At 45.0% G+C, this 20746-nt stretch overlaps 1 protein-coding gene across 1 annotated transcript in view; it reads right to left on the bottom strand.

The window, feature by feature from the left end:
- The window catches only part of LOC138793990 (NACHT, LRR and PYD domains-containing protein 3-like), a 90316-nt gene extending 76090 nt beyond the window's left edge, over positions 1-14226 (bottom strand). Inside the window, exons 1-3 of the mRNA XM_069972755.1 lie at positions 14020-14226; positions 13819-13873; positions 10214-10267 (exon numbers count right to left, since the gene is read on the bottom strand). Coding sequence (XP_069828856.1) covers positions 10214-10267; positions 13819-13873; positions 14020-14226 — 316 coding nt within the window. The remainder of the gene's footprint in view (positions 1-10213; positions 10268-13818; positions 13874-14019) is intronic.
- Between the last annotated feature and the right edge of the window lie 6520 nt (positions 14227-20746).

Raw genomic sequence — 20746 nt, 5'->3', positions numbered from 1 at the left:
GCGGCAGGGGCTTTCGTGATTGGGATGGCCCTGGCACTACTCACCCATCATCTGCTCATACTATGAGTAGATGATGGGAGGAGTAGTAGAGTGTATATGTGTGCATACATAGACATGTGTTACATAGACATCCATTGAATCCATAGAGTGTCCAGCAGGGGGCGCACTATATATAGAAGTCAATGGTACGCATATAGTGCGCCCCCTGCTGGACACTCCATAAGAATTACAACTGATTCGTGACGTCACGGTTTTTGAGAGAATATAAAGATTCCATGATCTACTAAATTAAGGAAAATAGCAGTATATGTGCATTTCCCATGTTTAATGTACATTAGGAATTTGCCTAACTTTTCATAAGTAATAACATATTAAAAAATACTTTTGGTCGGAGTTGTCGTTTAATATTGCTCTACTATATTATTGATTTTGTGTCTAATACACCTTGTTGCTTTTGTGTTCTTTTTGTATATTCTATTGTTCTAATTAGGAGTTTAAGCACCGATATTCACACTTAGCGTTAGTTACGCATTATTTGGTTTTAGCTATGTTGTTGCTATTAAAAGGTGTTTGTATTTGTCAAGACCCAACGCCACCACGCCTCTGGAAGGAGTTGGGCCACCTATTTATACACACCTGCATGGCTAACTGCCAGCCATAATTAAGGGTATGCAACGTACCGGAAACACGTTGGAGTGGGTCTGATTGAGCTGTTCTGAATGTCTCCGTCATTCTTATGGATCACTGAAATAAAGCAAGTATTCTGAGCACCGCATCGCTGAGCCCGGGTGATTTCCTTCATTTATACCTGCACGCTGTTGGAGTGGGGACTCGTGTGGAGCAGTGAACTTTTGGCGCTGAGCTGGCTTCACCCTTGCAGTCTTGTGTTGTTTCCAATTGCCGAGCCAGGACACCTGCTTACTGATCCACACCATTGTTTGGTGTTCTCATGACGGATTGACTCAACAGCCATCTACTGTGCCCTATTCATTGTGTGTACTACTGCTCTGTGAACTTTGGCGATATGTCTCAATGCTCTAAAACGAGACAGGACAAAGCAGCAGAAGCATTTGCTTCAGATGTTACTATTGATTTGCAAAACTTGGACTTTAAGGCGGATCTAAGACTATTGGAGAAACACGTTGTCAGCGAAACCTGTGTATGGTGGGATTATACTACTATAGAGACTTATGTCAAAAAGGAGATAATCCCCAGAGATCTTCGCTTGAAAAAGGTATCGACTACTGTTTTTTTTTTACCTGTGTGTCCAAGAATGGAATAACACATTGACCCGTTCATTTGACCTGATGAGACTGATCATCCAATATGAAATAAACAAATATGAAACTATGCAACAGGAAACACAAAATATGAAAGCGTCCCTAGAAAAAAAAAAAGGTGCCATACTGTGAAACCTGGGAGACAGAGGTGTAATGGTGGTAAACTATATACGCTCACCTTGGGATGTTGTACTAAGAGCACAACATCTATATGCGCTATCAGTGAAGAATGAAGAGCCGGAGCTGCCGGGGGCAGATGTTGTTGGAGGGATCCAGAGCCACTGGGTTCCAACAGGGAAATCGATATGGAGGTGTCCAATAACCGTGACAAGGATGAGAGAAAGAGGTTTGTCCCCTCTTGGCGCTGTCCGGCAGTGAAATTAAAAGCGGATACTTGTACTTTAACTAAAGTACATTTAATGTCTCAAATCAAACAACGCATTTCAGGGTGCTGGGACCCCTTTATCAAGACACGTCTCTTTTAACTTGACAAAGGGTTCCCTGCACCCTGAAACGCTTTGTTTGATTTGAGACATTAAATGTACTTTAGTTAAAGTACAAGTATCCGCTTTTAATTTCACTGCCGGACAGCGCCAAGAGGGGACAAACCTCCTTCTCTCACCTTGCCACGGTGATTGGACACCTCCATATCGGCAGAGACTTGTTTGACTACCGCAAAGACCAAGTATATGAGTGGGGAAGATGGGAGATAGACACTTCCATTCCCAAACCTATCCTGCGTAAACACAAACGTGGTAGATAGAGATCAAACAAACCGGATAAGGGGCATGTCAGCTTTTCCTCCACTGAAATGGAATTAAATGACGAGCTTACAGATGGCGATCAGAGTCCGAGTTGTTCAGCAGCGCAGCCTTCATATTTCAAAAAAACAAAACCTAAGAAGGCTGCGTCTAAAGCAAAAAACGCAAGAGCAAACGCAGAGGAGGACGAAAACACCAACATTCCACCTCAGTTCCAGTCCATGAACACCAGGAGCCGACCCAACACATAGGACAAAGTGTTCTGAACCTCTCTTCACATTCACTCACCCAAGCACAGATTGAAGTTCTTTCCTTGGGACCGAACTTTGCTCCGGTAAGAGATTTTGATGTCTTTTCTACTATTCTGGACATTAACAAATTTGTATGGGACTTAAAGGGGTTATCCAGCGCTATAAAAACATGGCCACTTTCCCCCTACTGTTGTCTCCAGTTTGGATGGGGTTTTCAAACTCGGTTCCATTAAAGTAAATGGAGCTTAATTGCAAACTGCACCTGAACTGGAGACAACAGTAGGGGGAAAAGTGGCCATGTTTTTGTAGCGCTGGATAACCCCTTTAACTATCAGAAGGCATTTTTTTTAGTCAGGAAGGAGATGTGTTTAACAATATGTCACATAGTTACCATAATAAATTTACTAACCTTTCCTTTTGTGAACAGGTAGCTTATAAATGCCTAGTTGAGCTTGGTGATGATGTTACTACTGAAGACAATGTGAATTTATAGAAAAATACTGCTTTTCGCATTCGTAATCCTGACTTTTATCCTGTAAATGCCAGGGTGAGCCAGATGGATCTTTTCCAGGACTCCATCCTGAGAGATTTAAAGGATCTTTCTAACTCTCCCTCATATAGCCCGTTCAAATCTGAATTATGTCCAAAAACAGGCACTGGATGATATAAAGGCTCTCCTTGGCATCACAATAAAAAATTCAGACAAAGGTGGCCTAGTAGTAGTTATGGATACATGAGTGTATGACCAGCAGATGTTAGAACACCTTTCAGACACTGCCACATACCACATACTACCTAGGGATGCCATTCATGTTTTCACACGTGATTTACAGGAGCTTCTCCGTGAGGGTGTAACACTTTGAGTTATCAGTGATAGAGAAGCTGAGTACTTGTGTCCTATACATCCCATTGTGCCCATTATGTACGGGCTTCCGAAAACTCACAAGGGTATCATTCCTCCCCCTATGCGTCCCATTGAGTCTGGCAGGGGCTTCCTGTGTGACAGTCTTCATTGCCTCCTACAGCCTCTCGTGCATAGAGTCCCTGGCTACACCAAGGACACTGGTGCGGTTTTGTCTGGTTTGGCGGAGCTCACATGGCTACCGGAGTATTGTTGGTTGGGGCTAGATGTTACGTCTTTATACACTAGTATTCCCCACCTGATTGCCATGCGTGCTCTCTAATTCCACTTGGAAAATTACAGTGGATATAGTCAGGAACTAATTGAATTTATTAAAAGCACCACTTTGGGTGATGTTCTGTCCCCCTCGGCTGGCAGACAGAAGCGTCCTTCTACATGGCTGAGCTGTAAAGGTTTTTACAAGTGCGGGCAACATCCGTGCCACCCTTATACTGTAGCTTCACCAGGCAAAGAATTTGTGAGCAACTCGGGCAGAGAGTTCTGGATCAATTGCTTTTTGAATTGCAACAGCACTAATGTAGTATCTGTCATTTTGTGCACCTCATGTATGTAGGTTGCACTACACCTAAATTTAAAACTCCTATTTTAGAGCATACTGTATGATATTGGACATCAAACCAATCGCAATGTATCTGCCTCGCGCCACTTTGTGAACATACATAATGGTAACCTAAATTTGTTTAAGTTTTTTGCTATTGATCGTGTATTTACAATCCAGAGGGGGCGACATGAGACGCTTCCTATGCAAAAAAGAAGCTTATTGGATCCTTCATTTTAACACGATTGTCCCGAGGTGCTTAAATCTTCATAGGGAGCTTCTACTATATTTTTGATTTTTTTGTCTAATACACCTTGTTGCTTTTGTGTTCTTTTTGTATATTTTATTGTTCTAATTAGGAGTTTCAGCGCCGATATTCACACTTAGCGTTAGTTACACATGATTTGGTTTTAGCTATGTTGTTGCTATTAAAAGGTGTTTGTATTTGTCAAGACCCGACGCCACCACGCCTCTCGGAGGAGTTGGGCCACCTATTTATACACACCTGCATGGCTAACTGCCAGCCATGATTAAGGGCATGCGACATATCGGAAATGCGTTGGCATGGGTCTGATTGAGCTGTTCTCAATGTCTCCGTTGTTCTTATGGATCACTAAAAAAAAGCAAGTATTCTGAGCACCGCATCGCTGAGTCCAGGTGATTTCCCTTCAATATTGCTCTATGACCATGCTTAGAACGCTTTTATTTTTTGGTCTATGGGGCTTTTTGCGCCATGATCTGTACTTTCCTTACCTTGTTTGCGTATATACGACTTTTTGATCACTTTTTTAATTACAATTTTTCTGGATTTGATGTGACCAAAAATGCGCTATTTTGCATTATGGGATTTTTTTGCGCTGATGGTGTTTACTGTGCAAGATCAGGAATGTGATAGTTTAGTAGATCGGGCGAATACACACGCGGTGATACCAAATATGTTTTTTTACACACTTACTAGAAGTCCCCCTGGGGTTAGGGTTATGCCCCCTGGGGGACCTCTAGTATTACTACATTGATCTCTTATTGGGATATATGCAGTATAGATATACTGCATAAATCAAAGAGATCTGTGTTTTCTATTGCTCTCGGCCAAGAACAATAGATTGCCGAGCCAGGATCATCACTATTATGGCGCAGACCCCCAGCCAGCTCAGATGGAGGGATCGCTCCTCCGCGACCACCAGGTATGGGGAAAACAGGAATTTAAATGCAGCTGTCAACTTTGACAGCTGCATCTAAATGCCTGATTAGCAGGTACAGTCCGATCGCCGTTCCCGCTAATTAGGCATTTACATGCAGCTGTCAAAATTGCTGCGGTCCCGGGTAGCAGATAGCACCCGGGATTATGACGGTTCAGAGTGGGGTCGGCATGCGAATGCCCCTAGCGATGCCAAGGCATACATTTACGCCCTTGGTTGTTAAGGGGTTAATAATTTATCTCCGCCAGAATTCTTACTGGAGATGTGGTGCAGGGGAGCTCTACATCTATGGTCTATGCAAAAAAAAGGGACATGGTCTATGTTGCACCAAAAATTAACCCGCTTAATCTAGCTGACAAATCTAGATGACTTCAAGCCAAATAATAGTGCAACATCCCAGTGCAAGGTTAGGTCGGTTCAGTATGTGTTAAATGCTCTGAGACTGACGATTGTATGGTGTACCCTATACCAGAAGTGTTGTATAACCAGGCACACCCAAATCATATACATCCATACACCCTTCCTCCTCCCCATCTAGTACAATCACTCGAAGAAAGCTTGCCCATCTGAACCCTGGGGATCCATTTAACTTGAATTAGTTGTCCCCTAGCAAAGATTACTGACTTTTTCCATTGACTTGCTAATACTGGTGCTGGTGATCCCCAAGAGAAGGGATATCATCCTGCCATTAGGCAAATGAGCGGTCAGTTGGGCAATCTTACATGGATCCTATAGCCGAATACAGAGATGACTCAGGCTTTTTCAAGGAGTCACTACGTATAATCTTCAATGGTAATTACATTTATTACCCAATGGAGGCCTGGATGTGGAGACACACACAAAACACATCAATGCGAGCTGTGGCAAGAAGGTTTGCTGAGTCTGTCAGCTTAGGGCTCTATTCCACCGGACGATTATCATTTGCATAATCATTAACGATTAACGATCTCAAACGACCGCTATTGCGAAAGACCTGAAAACGTTCACTCATTTCCATGGAACGATAATCGTTACTTATGATCATAATTGCGATAGTTTTTTCTTCGCTATTTATTCGCTATTGCGTTCGTATCTATTGTGAACGACCGAACGATGTCTTATTCAATGCGAACGATGTGCGAACGTTTTGCGAGCGAGCAACGATAAAAATAGGTCAGCGATCAACGATTTCTCGTTCGGTCTTTAATCGTTAACTGCATTTCAACCGAACGATTATTGTTTAGATTCGAACGATTTAACGATAATCTGAACGATAATCATCCGGTGGAATAGGGCCCTTAGTGTCCAGACGCTGGAGGCGCTACCAGGAAACAGGCCAATACACCAGGAGACGTGGAGGAGGTTGTAGGAGGGCAACAACCCAGCAGCAGGACCACTAGCTCCGCCTTTGGAGGAACAGGAGGAGCACTGCCAGAGCCCTGCACAATGTCCTCCAGCAGGCCACAATTGTGCATGTGTGTGCACAAACGGTTAGAAGTCGACTCCATGAGGATGGTACGAAGGCCCAACGTCCACAGATGGCGTTTGTGCTCACAGCCCAACACCATGCAGGGCGTTTGGTATTTGCCAGAAAACACCAGGATTGGCAAATTGACCACTGGCGCCACTGTGCTCTTCACAGATGAGAGCAGGTTCACATTGAGTCTGGAGACGCCGTGGAGAGCGATCTGCTGCCTGCAACATTCTTCAGCATGAGCAGTTTGCCAGTGGGTCAGTAATGGTGTGGGGGTGGCATTTCTTTGGAGGGCCGCACAGCCCTACATGTGCTCGCCAGGAGTAGTCTGACTGCCATTAGGTACCGAGATGAGACCCTTAGAGCCCTTTTGAGACCATATGCTGGTGCGGTTGGGGTTCCTCCTAATGCAGGACAATGCTAGACCTCATGTGGCTGGAGTGTGTAAGCAGTTCATGCAAGATGGAGGCTGTGACGCTATGGACTGGCCGCCCGTTCCCCAGACTTGAATCCGATTGTGCACATCTAGGACATCATGTCTTGCTCCATCCACCAACATTCACGTTGCACCACAGACAGCAAAGTTGGATCAGTCTGTGGTGTGTTTTTCCACTGTAATTTTGTGTGTGACGCCAAATCCATCCCGCCATTGGGTGATACATGTGATTTCCATTGATGATGTTTGTGGGATTTTGTTGTCAGCACATTCAGCTTTGTACAGAACAAAGAATTCAATGAGAAGATTTCATTCAGATCAAGGAGGTGTTACTGGAACGATTCCCTGATTTTTTTTCAGCAGTGGATAAAGTTACTGATAGAATATATCACACGGAATGGTCACAGCTGGAGGTCGACCTCTGTAACACCCACAAGTGCGGATGAACATCAGAAAATCCAGAGCAAAAAGAACAAGTGATCCTCTGCGCAGACCGTGTATATATGAAAGTTTATCAGAGGAACACTTTCTTTTTGCTTTGGATTTTCTGATATGTTGGGATGCACACTTATAACACAGTAAAAAAGACAATTTGCTTACAACTTGTTAAAAGATATACTGTATCTCTACAAAGACGTTTTATACAACATTCCATAAAAATCTGTAAGTTACAGTAACAATAAGTTACTCCGGGCTTTCATATCACAGGGTTCTTATAAAGTACACACAGTGGCGGGTTTGATTCTTACCTGTTATCACTTGTCTCTTAAAGAAGAAGTCCGGGGAATTTTTTTTTATTAAAGTATTGTATTGCCCCCCCCCCCAAACAGTATATAGCAGGGGTCTCAAACTCAATTTACCCGGGGGCCACTGGAGGTAGAGTCTGGGTGAGGCTGGGCCGCATCAGGTTTTCCACAAGATGACATTCCAATGTCATCAAATGTTTTTATTATTTCATCTGTTAAAACCCATAGCCCTCCCCCACACAGAACTATCACTCCCAGCCCCCCCCCCACACAGAACTATCACTCCCAGCCCCCCCCCCCACAGAACTATCACTCCCAGCCCTCCCCCACACACAGAACTATCACTCCCAGCCCTCCCCCACACAGAACTATCACTCCCAGCCCCCCCCCCACAGAACTATCACTCCCAGCCACCCCCCCCACAGAACTGTCACTCCCAGCCCTCCTCCACACACAGACCTATCACTCCCAGCCCTCCCCCCCACACAGACCTATCACTCCAAGCCCTCCCCCCACACAGAACTATCACTCCCAGCCCTCCCCCCCACAGAACTATCACTCCCAGCCCTCCCACACACACAGAACTATCACTCCCAGCCCTCCCCCCCCCAGACAGACCTATCACTCCCAGCCCTCCCCCCACACAGAACTATCACTCCCAGCCCTCCCCCCCCCACAGAACTATCACTCCCAGCCCTCCCCCCCCACACAGAACTATCACTCCCAGCCCCCCCCCCCACAGACCTATCACTCCCAGCCCCCCCCCCACAGAACTATCACTCCCAGCCCTCCTCTACACACAGAGCTATCACTCCCAGCCCCCCCACACACACAGAACTATCACTCCAAGCCCTCCTCCACACAGAACTATCACTCCCAGCCCTCCCCTACACACAGAACTATCACTCCCAGCCCTCCTCCACACACAGAACTATCACTCCCAGCCCTCCCCCCACACACAGAACTATCACTCCCAGCCCTCCCCTACACACAGAACTATCACTCCCAGCCCTCCTCCACACACAGAACTATCACTCCCAGCCCTCCCCCCACACAGAACTATCACTCCCAGCCCTCCCCCCACACAGAACTATCACTCCCAGCCCTCCTTCCCCCCAGACCTATCACTCCCAGCCCCCCACCCCAGACCTATCACTCCCAGCCCCCCCCCACACAGAACTATCACTCCCAGCCCTCCCCCCACACAGAACTATCACTCCCAGCCCTCCCCCCACACAGAACTATCACTCCCAGCCCTCCCCCCCCAGACCTATCACTCCCAGCCCTCCTCCCCACAGACCTATCACTCCCAGCCCTCCTCCACACACTCAACTATCACTCCCAGCCCTCCCCCCCCAGAACTATCACTCCCAGCCCTCCTCCACACACTCAACTATCACTCCCAGCCCTCCTTCACACACAGAACTATCACTCCCAGCCCTCCTCCACACAGAACTATCACTCCCAGCCCTCCCACCCCCCCCCCCCACAGAACTATCACTCCCAGCCCTCCTTCACACACAGAGCTATCACTCCCAGCCCCCACCCACACAGAACTATCACTCCCAGCCCTCCCCCCACACAGAACTATCACTCCCAGCCCTCCTCCACACACACAACTATCACTCCCAGCCCTCCTCCACACAGAACTATGATACCCAGCCCTCCCCCCACACCACTATCACCCCCAGCCCTCCCCCACACACCACTATCACCCCAGCCCTCCCCCACACACCACTATCACCCCAGCCCTCCCCCACACACCACTATCACCCCCCGCCGAGAGTACTCTTACCTGAGGGCCGGGGGGGGGGCATGACTTTACCCAGGCCGCAGAAACACGGCACATTTATCTTCTATTTGTAGTTACATGTGCAGTGCAGCTCTCTGCCGGAGTGCCCCCGGGCCGCACTTACAGTAAACTTACCATTGAAGTGGGGGCCGCAAACTAGTGTCCCGAGGGCCGCAATTGGCCCGCGGGACGCGAGTTTGAGACCCATGGTATGTAGGAAGGCTACAAGCAGTATATGTAAATCTGAGCAGAAATACAGGTGTGTATGTTTGTGTGTGTGTGTGTGTGTGTGAGGGGGGGGGGGGTGCTTGGAAGCCCTAGCAAAGATTGGTAGATTGTTCATGGGGCCCTTTGCTTCAATCAGTCACACATATCCCATAACACAAGGAGCTGCGCAGCCAACAGCAGAGAACAAATGTGCTGGTTTATAGGTAACATGACCTCCATCACTGTACTGTTCTTCTCTCCCATGGATCTGATCACTTCCTGGTTTCCTCCATGGATTGTGGCCATGCGGTTACCATGCAGCAGTGCACACACTTTCCCACAATCCCCCTTACTTACACAATGGAGTCTGACTGCCAATACTTCCTGGACAGACCAGGAGATTACATGTCCCACCATCTCAGTGGACGCCATAAGATGGTTGTAACCGAGGACAACAAGGCAAACAAAGCAGGAACATGGGGGATTGGTAGGTGTATAATTAGTCTATTTCTTATGAGGATAAATGTGTGAATTGTACAGATGTTGTTGGATCATTCACCCAATACAGAAATAAGATTGTTATAAGAGGAGGAGGAGGAGGGGGAGGAGGAGGAGGAGCGGTCCTTACCATCGCTGGAGGTTGTAGAACTCATTTCTGATCTGGGGAAGATGGGAAAATCTCCTGTGATATAAAAAAAATTGTATCATATTTAGAAGAAAAATTAATAAATATTCAATTAAAAAAAAACCCTCTTCCCTACATACTGACATTCTTTTTTACAGTAGTTTTAGCCGCCATTTTGGGATATTTATTATATTGTTATAATAATATTAAAAAGTTTGGGGGAAAGTGGGGAAATGCAAAAGAAATCCTCTTTATTTTTTTTCGTTTGATTTTTTTAAAAAAAAAACATTTTTTAACATAAAACATTGCACATTTCTGGAATTTTAGGTATTTTTGCCTTTTGCCAAGCACTGAGTGGGAGTCTTTTGGCAGCTAGAAGAACCAAATATAAGGGGTGAAACAGTTTTGACCAACTCATGCGTATCTTCTTGCAGCCAAAGTTTCTATAATGACAGGGATTGTTCCACAGGACTGGCGCATAGCTAATGTGGTACCAATATTCAAGGAGGGATCAAAGAGTGATCCTGGAAACTATAGGCCCGTAAGTCTAACATCTATAGTGGGTAACGTATTTGAGGGGTTTGTAAGAGATATTATATAAGAGATGTTATACTGGAGTATAATATATAAGAGATGCTATACTGGAGAATCTTACTGAAGATAATCTTATGACACAGCACCAGCATGGATTTATGAGGGATCAATCCTGTCAGACTTATCTGATCGGCTTCTATGAAGAGGTGAGTTATAGACTGGACCTGGGGAGGCTGTGGATGTTGTGTATCTGGACTTTTCAAAGGCATTTGATACTGTGCCGCATGAAAGGTTGGTGTATAAAATGAGGATGCTGGGACTTGGGGAAAACGTATGCAAATGGGTAAGTAACTGGTTGTGTGATAGAAAACAGAGGGTGGTCATTGATGGAACATATTCAGATTAGGTTTTAGTTACTAGTGGGGTACCACAGGGGTCAGTGTTGGGTCCACTTCTTTTTAATATTTTTATTAATGATCTTGTAGAGGGGCTACAGAGTAGAATCTCCATTTTTGCAGATGATACTAAACTGGGTAAAGTAATCAGCACAGAGTAGGATAATAACATATTACAGAGGGATTTGGAGAAGCTGGAGGCTTGGGCGGTGAAATGGCAAATGAAGTTTAATGTGGATGAATGTAAGGTTATGCATTTGGGCCGTAGAAATAATAAGTACAGTTATGTGCTAAATCAGTGTTTCCCAACCGGGGTCCCGCGCATGACATCCAGGGGTCCCGCAAGCCGGTAGCTGTCAGACCACTTGCCATCTGATAGGCTGATGGTGTCATGTGTCAGACTTTCCTATGTCTGCAGATGCTTCCCGCCCGGTAGGAGCTGGTGAGTAACCTGCTGAAGAATTGTACAGTGAGTTGGACTTGGCAGCTGGGGGGTGGGGGGACAGAGGGGGTTATTGCAGGTGGAGGGGAGTGGGTGTGTGTGGGGGAGGATGGGGTTAAGCGCAGGTGTGTGTGGGGGCGGATGGGTTTAAGCGGTGTGTGGGGGCGGATGGGGTTAAAGGGGTAGTGCACCAAAAAAAATTTTCTTTCAAATCAACTGCTGCCATGAAGTGCCAGAGATTTGTAATTTACTTCTATTAAAAATTCTCAAGCCTTCCAGTACTTATCAGCTGCTGTATGCCCAGCAGGAAGTAATATTATTTCCAGTCTGGAGAGCAGGAGAGGTTTTCTATGGGGATTTGCTCCTTCTCTGGACAGTTCCTGACATGGACAGAGGAGGCAACAGAGAGCAGTGTGTCAGACAGGAAAGAAAACACCACTTCCTGCTGGACACACAGCAGCTGATAAGTACTGGAAGGCTTGAGATTTTTTTAATAGAAGTAAATTAAAAATCTCTGGCACTTCATGGCAGCAGTTGATTTGAAAGAATTTTTTTTTTGGTGCACTACCCCTTTAAGTGCAGGTGTGTGTCGGGGCGGCCCAGGCAAATTTCAGGTGTGACAAGAAATGAAAAGGGTTGGGAAGCACTGTGCTAAATAATAAAACACTGGGTAACACTGCATCTGAAAAGGACCTGGGGGTATTGATAGACAGTAAACTCAACTTTAGTGATCAGTGCCAGGCAGCAGCTGCCAAGGCTAATAACATCATGGGAGGCATCAAAAGAGGCCGAGATGCTAAAGATGAGAACATAGTTTTGCCTCTTTATAAATCACTGGTCAGACCACATATGGTATATACTGTATACAGCATGGGGCACCGGTATATAAGAAGGACACAGCTGAACTGGAGCAGGTGCAGAGGAGGGTGACAAAGGTCATTAAGGGAATGGGTGGGTTACAGGACCAGGACAGGTTATCACGCTTGGGGTTATTTACACTAGGAAAAAGACGTCTTAGGGGCGATCTGATCACAATGTACAAATATATGAATGGACAGTACAGAGATCTTTGTAGTGGTCTCCTTACTCCTAGGTCTGTAACAATGACAAGGGGGCATCCTCTACGTCTAGAAAGAAGATTTCATCATCAGCATCAACGCAGGTTCTTTACTGTACGAGCGGTAAGACTGTGGAACTCTCTGCCACATGAGGTTGTCATGGCCGATTCATTAAATAAGTTCAAGGGCGGCCTGGATGCTTTTTTTTGAACAATATAATATTACAAGTTATGGGCATTAGATTTCCGGTGATACGTTGGTCCAGGGATTATTCTCATTGCCATTGGAGTCGGTAAGGATTTTCCTCCATTTTTTTTAACAGACACTAAAATAAGGTTGAATACGTTTTGGTGTCCGTTAAAAAAAGGATGCATTTTGATTATTATTTTTTTTTAAATGAAAGTCAATGGAAAAACGGATTGCAAAAACGTCGTGTGGACAGTGTGGTCAGAACAAGCATGTGAGATTGTATCCTCTAACATTCGGAAAGTTTACTCCTCCATCACACCGGGACAAGGTTATTCCTGTAATGATATCCTAGGTCTCTTTCTGTTCCAGACAAACCTACTGAGTGCAGAATTCAGCATCTGGACATCTTGGTGCTGTATAAGAAGTGATATCATCCGGAGCGGGTAGAGAAGTCTAGTAAAGCCGATCATTTAGATCAGATAAGGAGAAGGGAGATCTGTCCATCTCTGCTATTATTTTTGCTATAGGAGGGGGGGGGGGGGGGGGGAATACAAAGAGCCGGGTAATTTACCTATCTATATACTGAGATACGTCGTGTGGCTTATTACATCTTGGGTTATTCCCATATTTAGCCGTGTAGCGGACGTTCACCTACATTTATTTTCTATTTCCTATAACGTCCTGGGATATCACATTATTCCTGTATATATATATCTCATAGATTATACTGATCTCCTCCTCTCCGTGTTATGATCTCCGGCAGGCTATGGAAGTCTGTGAGGTTATGTGGAGTTTATCACAAATAAAAATGACATCGACCAAAATTTATCACCGACAAAGTACAAGGTGCTGCAAAAAATGGAATCACTCAGATAAGTTATAGCACCTGATAAATACTTGTGTGCACAGTATATGGTTTAGGTTTATGACTCCCTGTATACATATATACCTGCATATATAGATAAAGCATATAAGAGAGAGTTTTCTTACCTCTCAGGTCTTCAGAATGTAGAAGAATGTAGAAATACAGGCTCTGTGGGACAGACTATAGGTGAAGGGTAAAGAGGGGCGGGAATAAAGGGTTACTCCTATCTCAAGAGGACACGAGTAAGGCCCCTTCACACGTCCGAAAAATCCACCCGGATTTGTTATCAGGATTTCCGGACCCATAGAGGTGCCTTAGTGACAAACACCCTTCAGGATTTTTCCTGAAGGGTGTCCGTTACGGAAAATAGGTCGGGATTTTTTAGAGCCTGTCTTATTTTCGTCCGGACACGCAACACAGATGCCCCCATAGAAGTCTATGGGAGCGCCAGAACTCCGGGCGCTTTTCTGATGCACATCAGGAAACTGTTCGGACCTCCGGATGGCCTGGGAGAGCATCAAGTGACAGTCCATGGTCGGAGTTGTAGTTCTGCCAACTGCGGCCATCCAGGTTGCAGAACTACTACTCCTATCATACCCTGCTGACAGTTAATGGTGGGAGTTGGAGTTTGCCACCTGCGGCCATCCATGTTGCAGAACTACTATGTTGAAGACGGTGGCACAGTACATAAGGGGTGATGTGGGTACCTGTGATGTATGTTGGCATACTGGACCATATTGAAAAAACTATTTTTTTTTTTCTGATCAGGAAATCCTGAAGGCATCTCCTGATGGTTTACTGAAGGTAAAAACAGATTACTGTCAGGAAATCCTGATGCTTTCCTGATGCCATTTGAGGCCTCCTGATCAGGATTTCCTGGCAGTAAAAACTGACCCGGACGTGTGAATGGGGCCTCACTTGTAGGACTCGTGAAGTGAAATATTTTTTGCAAATACATTCACTTAGGCCCCCTTCACACGTCCAGAAAAACCCGATGGATTTCCGGACCCATAGGAATATATTAGTCACAGACACCCTTCAGGATTTTTCCTGAAGGGTGTCCGTTACGGAAAATAGGTCAGTATTTTTTAGACCCTTTCCTATTTTCGTCTGGAAACCCAGCATGGACGCCCCCTTGAAGTCTATGGGAGCGCCTGAGCAGCTCGAAGAACCAGTTATAAGGGGTGAAATAGTTTTGACCATCGCGTGTGTATCTTCTTGCAGCCAAAGATTATGAAACAGCAATGTGAGTGAGTGATAAATCCGCACTTGCCTGCAGGCACTTGGGGCACTGTGTAATGTGATCTGGGTGTTGTCACCCACTCATTGAACCCATAATAGCCATAATGGATCAGTTTAAAGAAGGTTTCCCTCCAAGCCCCATTAATGACGCAGGAGATAATCTTAGCTAATCCCTCCAGAATTTTGTCTCTCAGGTTGCCATCAGGTGTTCCGTCTTCCCATTTTGCGAATATTGTATCCTAAATTTTAAGATACTTGTAGCTTGTTCCCCTATATAACATGGACAAGGATACCTGTCTAGCAGGGCCGGCCTTAGGGTAGATGGCGCACTGTTCGGAACTTTCTTTTGGCGCCCCCCCCCCCTCTGTTTATACCCCCTAATAGTAATATAGACTAAATCTTACAGACTCCCACTCCTCCAGACAACCCCCACAATCAAACCACAAACAAGATGGGAGGCTGTAGTATTTAGATATGATAGACTAAATCCTACTACAACGAGCGCCACCCCTAAACCCCAGCCCCCTAAACCACCTGACCCCCGATAAAGGTATTTACCAGCGTACAGGAGGACAGGTGCCTCTCCGGCCGTCCATGGCCTTCCTGATTGGCACTCCTGCAGACAGTTACACACAGCGGCGTAGCTAGGGATTGAGCCTAGGGGAGCAGCGAGTCTGAGTGGTCCCCCTACCGATTATGTTACCCATAGGGAACATCTGCAGGTGACAATGTCTATCTATCTATCTCCTATCTACCTATTTTCTATCTATCAATCTACAGTATCTAGCTATCTATCTACCTGGGTGACCTCTATCATACTGACTGCAAGGTGCTGGGAAAGCTGGGTCACCTCCATCATACTTACAACAAGCTGCTGGGAAAGATAGGTGACCACATCATACTGACTACTATACAAGATGCTAGGAAAGATAGGTGACTGCCATTATACTGACTACTATACAAAATGCTGGGAAAGCTGGTGACCTTCCTTTTACTGACTACTATACAAGATGCTAGGAAAGCTGGGTGACCACCATTATACTGACTACTATACAAGATGCTAGGAAATCTGGGTGATCCCATTATACTGACTACTATACAAGATGCTAGGAAAGCTGGGTGACCGCCAATATACTGACTACTATACAAGATGCTAGGAAATCTGGGTGATCCCATTATACTGACTACTATACAAGATGCTAGGAAAGCTGGGTTACCGGTGCGTCTGACATCACAGGCCCCACAGGAGCGCGCCAGAAACTCATCCCTCCCCCCTGCACGCCCAGGGGGGAGTGTTCAGCCTCTGTCAGTGATCGAGAGAGCCGGAACTCCGGCCGTTATGGAGCTGTCCATGGTGCTGTAACGTTGGAATCAGTGAAGGCAATACCCTCACTGCTAGTGCTGATGGGGTAATGTGTGTTCAAGATAAACTGTGTCAAGACGTAACTGATAAAGTTGGACACTAGTCTGGTTGCCCATAGGTGTGTTAGATTGCAGGAATAAGGATCTGTGGACATGGGTTTAGGGTGCTGAAGCGGGATAGATATCAATCGGGATCTATATACTGCATTTAGGCAATCAGGAACAGATGTGGAGGGGAGCCTAAAACGCCCTAAATACTCCCTTTTCTATGTCCCTGTGCCTATGTGGGGTGGTCGTCCTTATAAGGATGGTTCCACTCTGGATCCTAAATCTACATGGCCCTAGTACAGTCCTATACTATGGCTGGCTACTAACTGAGGCCAGGCCTACTAAGACCTTCCCTAACTACCTACTCAAGCCAGCATACTAATAAGTATAGGGAGTATAGATAAGATAAGCATGGGCTATTGGTGGAGGTAGTACAATGGTATCGGTCATGAGCTACAAGGGTATAGTGAACCGATCCTATATGTAGCAAGCAAAATTAAGGGCTTCATTAAGGCCGAGATGGGTGATGGTTTGCAGGGTATAAATCCATCTTGCCTCCTTTTGGAGCAATATTCTGTCTATGTTTTAAGTGGTTTTAATTATCTCAAATTTTTCCAACTTAGGTGCTATATTCTTATGATTTACGTGTATGACTCCCTGTATACATATAGAGCTACAGCTTGTCCTGTCTGTTGGGTCTCTATGATGTTTCCTTGTAGGAGGTCTAGACTGAATTATACACAAAAGAGAACACAACGTGTACAGCTATATAGTTAAAGAAAATCTGTCAGCACCTGGGTCCTACCTTAGGTGCTGACAATATGCCATAGTCTGCTGTCCCCTACATTGCTTGTTACATTGGTAATTTGTGGGGTGGATTATGCACAATCTTGGGTCCCCTGATGTTCAATGCTATGCCATTGTATAACAGTGATCAGTATTACCGACACTCTTCCCATAGAGTCTGCCTGAGGCAGACTGTATGAGAAGATCACACATGCAACACGATGGAGGTATTATTCCTCTGCCTGTCAGTCATGCTGTGGAAGTCCCAATCAGTCAGTGACAGGTACTTCTTCTGTTTTGAAGTACAGTAATACCGTGGTATTCAAACGAACATTTACCTGGAGGTAGCGCTCAAAATTAAAACTTTGCTTGGTATCCAAATGTTTTTTTGCGAGCATGGATCGTGGGTTTTCCTATGCAGGCCACTAAGTTCACTTAGGGGAGAGAATACACCTAGGAACAACCCTAGCCCAATGCCATGAACCTCGCTAAACAGTGCAAAACAGTATCCTGAAGCAAGAGGAACTGTCTACAGTAGGACAAAGCTACCAGGAAAGGTGTACGTATCCTACTGCGCAGCGCAGTAAGACTGGGAAGCCTTGGCAACCTGCTACGTCCAGATAACCGACGACTGGGGCTCATATTACCCACCTAGGACCGGTACCACGCAAAGGCGGTTCAGAGCCACTATTAGCATCTGTGAGTACGAGTATCACTATCTCTTCTTTCTATACACCTTTTTCAGCAGAGCACACTAACTACTTTGGGCAGGGCTCCTCTGGCAACCCCTCTCCTCTTCTCTCTGCAAATCACTTACTGCTTTTACCAGCACTGACTCTACCTTGCTGTCAGCACCAGCAATTGTAACCAGATTTTGCACTGTTCTAATATGTGTTCTGTTCATCCTGAGCTACGAAACAGTAAAGAGTTATATTCTTTACTAAACATGGGACTTCTGGCCTACTCTGTTCTGTTGGGTTATCTCCCCATTCTGTGAGTGACAGTGCCAACTACCCAAGTGGGTCTGCTACCACTCCAGGCTACCGTGACAAGTACGCAAGTGACCCTCAACATTTCTGGAGGTTACCAACCATTAGGGGAAAACACGGACGTAACAACACCTTACCACCAGCCCGCAAGACCTAACCCTGCACATCTGGAATAAACACTCAGACACTGGCTTAAAGTGTGAGCGAGCAGGAGGCCAGGCAGCGGAGATTATTTATGAAGAAGAGAGAGGAGGGAGCAGTGGTGAGGCGTGCCAGAGTGCAGCACTAACACTCAGCTACAACTCCTATTTGACTCTTCATTACAGTAGGAGATCAGATCCTCCCCCTTTTCCATTATATAAATAAAAATATATAAAAAATAAACATATTTGGTATTGTAGCGTGCAGAATTGTTCTATTAAAATATAACAATAATGTTCCTGATTTGTGAACGGTGTAAACAAAAAGTACTATCGTACTATCCCATAGCATAAACTTACCAGGTCACTTTTCCTAAACAAATTTAATTTAAATGTTTTTTGGTTCACAAATAATTACATTTTTTTTTCACAGTTTTGTAATACAGTAAAAGGTAAAATAAAATGAAGGTTACCAGCAAAAGTACAACTTGTCCCACAACAGATAACCCCACTAAAAATGTGATGGTTCTTAGAAAAAGAGTAGAGAATGTGAAAGAAAACTAAAAATTTGGGGGTTGCGGAAGGGTTAATTCATTGTGCAGGATTGTGGGTAGTTATTGGCCATTTAGGTGAGTCTCTGTCCTGTCAGTTGTAGCAGTAATGCAGGAGACTTAGCACTACCACATCTGACAGACTCAACACTGCTCCATCACTACTACACCAGAGGTTTGGTCTCTACATCAAACATACTAAATCGGATCAGTCAAGACTATGTCGCTGCTTTATGTCTTTTTTAAATACTCTGCAGGTATCGTAGGTGAATTATCACCCTTGTGTATTTTTTATTCTTATTTTTCTTTTTTTGTATTTATTCTCATTAGGATATTTATTTAGACGCATATGTGGGGGATTATACATTCAGTTTTCGTTATACCTCGGGGTTGATGTCATAAAAGTTATCACAAATTTTCTGTGGTTTTAAATAGTGAACTTATATGACAACATATGATTTATGTAGTTACATCACATATACAATATTATTAACTTTCATACATTGTACAAATATATATATATATATTTATATTTGTGTGAGAGCAATTCAACCGGTATCAGCCAACCGATAGCACTTCATACAACACTGCAGACCAAGGAACGGCCAGCTAGCAACGGTGTAGAAAAAAACAAAAACCACGGTGCCAAGGTAAATGAAGACAATGTATGAAGGAGTGAGAAAAAGAGTCCTGCACTCACCGGTAGAAGAATGCTGTGGGTTTATTTGCCAAACACTGGAGACTTTGGCTGGGAAGAGGGAGATGTTAGGCAGGTGCGTTCACAGGAGCAACAATTGTTTCACGTCTTGTTCGTTGCTTTGTCTGGCTTAGAACAATGTCATAGGAAGTGGGAGGTGCAATATATGTTAGCAGGTGAGGACAGAAATGCAAATAACCAACAAACATCACGTTACAAACAAAATAAACATTAAAATAACAATGTATTCATATAATTTCTCTCGTAAAGGCCACAAGGGCCAGTAGCATCAAGTTTCAAGATCCATTGTGTTTCACGTTTTAACAATAGTTTGAGTCAGTCAGAGCCGTCAGTGGTGGGATTAACCCTTTCCAAGCCAAGAAACTGAAGCTGCTTTATATCTGCATTGTGGGCTGTCCTAACATGTTCTATGAGGCGCAGTGCAAATTTATTAAATGAATAAATAAATAAAAAAAGCACAAAATATGACGCGCTTCGAAGACATGTGTCCTGTTCATCAGATATAAAAGAGTGCATGAAAAATGAAAAACATGCTACTTAAATAGACAACATAGGGAACACCTGTGTACCACTTATAGGTAGAAAACTTCTTTCATTTTATAACTTAGGCCCCTTTCCCACTGAGCAAAAGTAGCGGAATTCCGCGGCAGAATTGTCCGCCGCGGAATGCCGTTAGCCTCCCGCTCATAATGCGAGTCTATGGGAGGCGCGCGCTCCTGCTCTGTATGCGCTGAAGAATGAACATGTTCATTCTTCAGCATGGACAAAGCAAGAGCGCGCGCCTCCCATAGACTCCCATTATGAGCGGTAGGCTAACGGCATTCCGCGGCGGACAATTCTGCCGCGGAATTCCACTACTTTTGCTCAGTGGGAACAGAGCCTTACAAGCAGAGAACATCATTCGTAGGCAGTGGCAGTGTGTGCAGGAGTGTCTAGTCAATACAGAACATCCGTACACTTTGTGAATGGTATAGTAACCAGCAGTGGCACTGGCATAGCGACCGCCGCTGCGACCGCTGATGAAGGAACATGAGGATGATGGGGGTGTAGTGGTATGATGATGAAGGAACAATAGGATGATGAGGGTTGTAGTGGTATGATGATGAAGGAACAATAGGATGATGAGGGGTGTAGTGGTATGATGATGAAGGAACAAGAGGATGAGGAGGGGTGTAATGATATGATGAAGGAACAAGAGGAGGATGAGGGGTGTAGTG

This window comes from Dendropsophus ebraccatus, chromosome 5 (genome assembly GCF_027789765.1).
Source record: "Dendropsophus ebraccatus isolate aDenEbr1 chromosome 5, aDenEbr1.pat, whole genome shotgun sequence".
Classification (NCBI taxonomy): Eukaryota; Metazoa; Chordata; class Amphibia; order Anura; family Hylidae; genus Dendropsophus; species Dendropsophus ebraccatus.
This window is presented reverse-complemented; position numbering and strand designations above follow the sequence as displayed.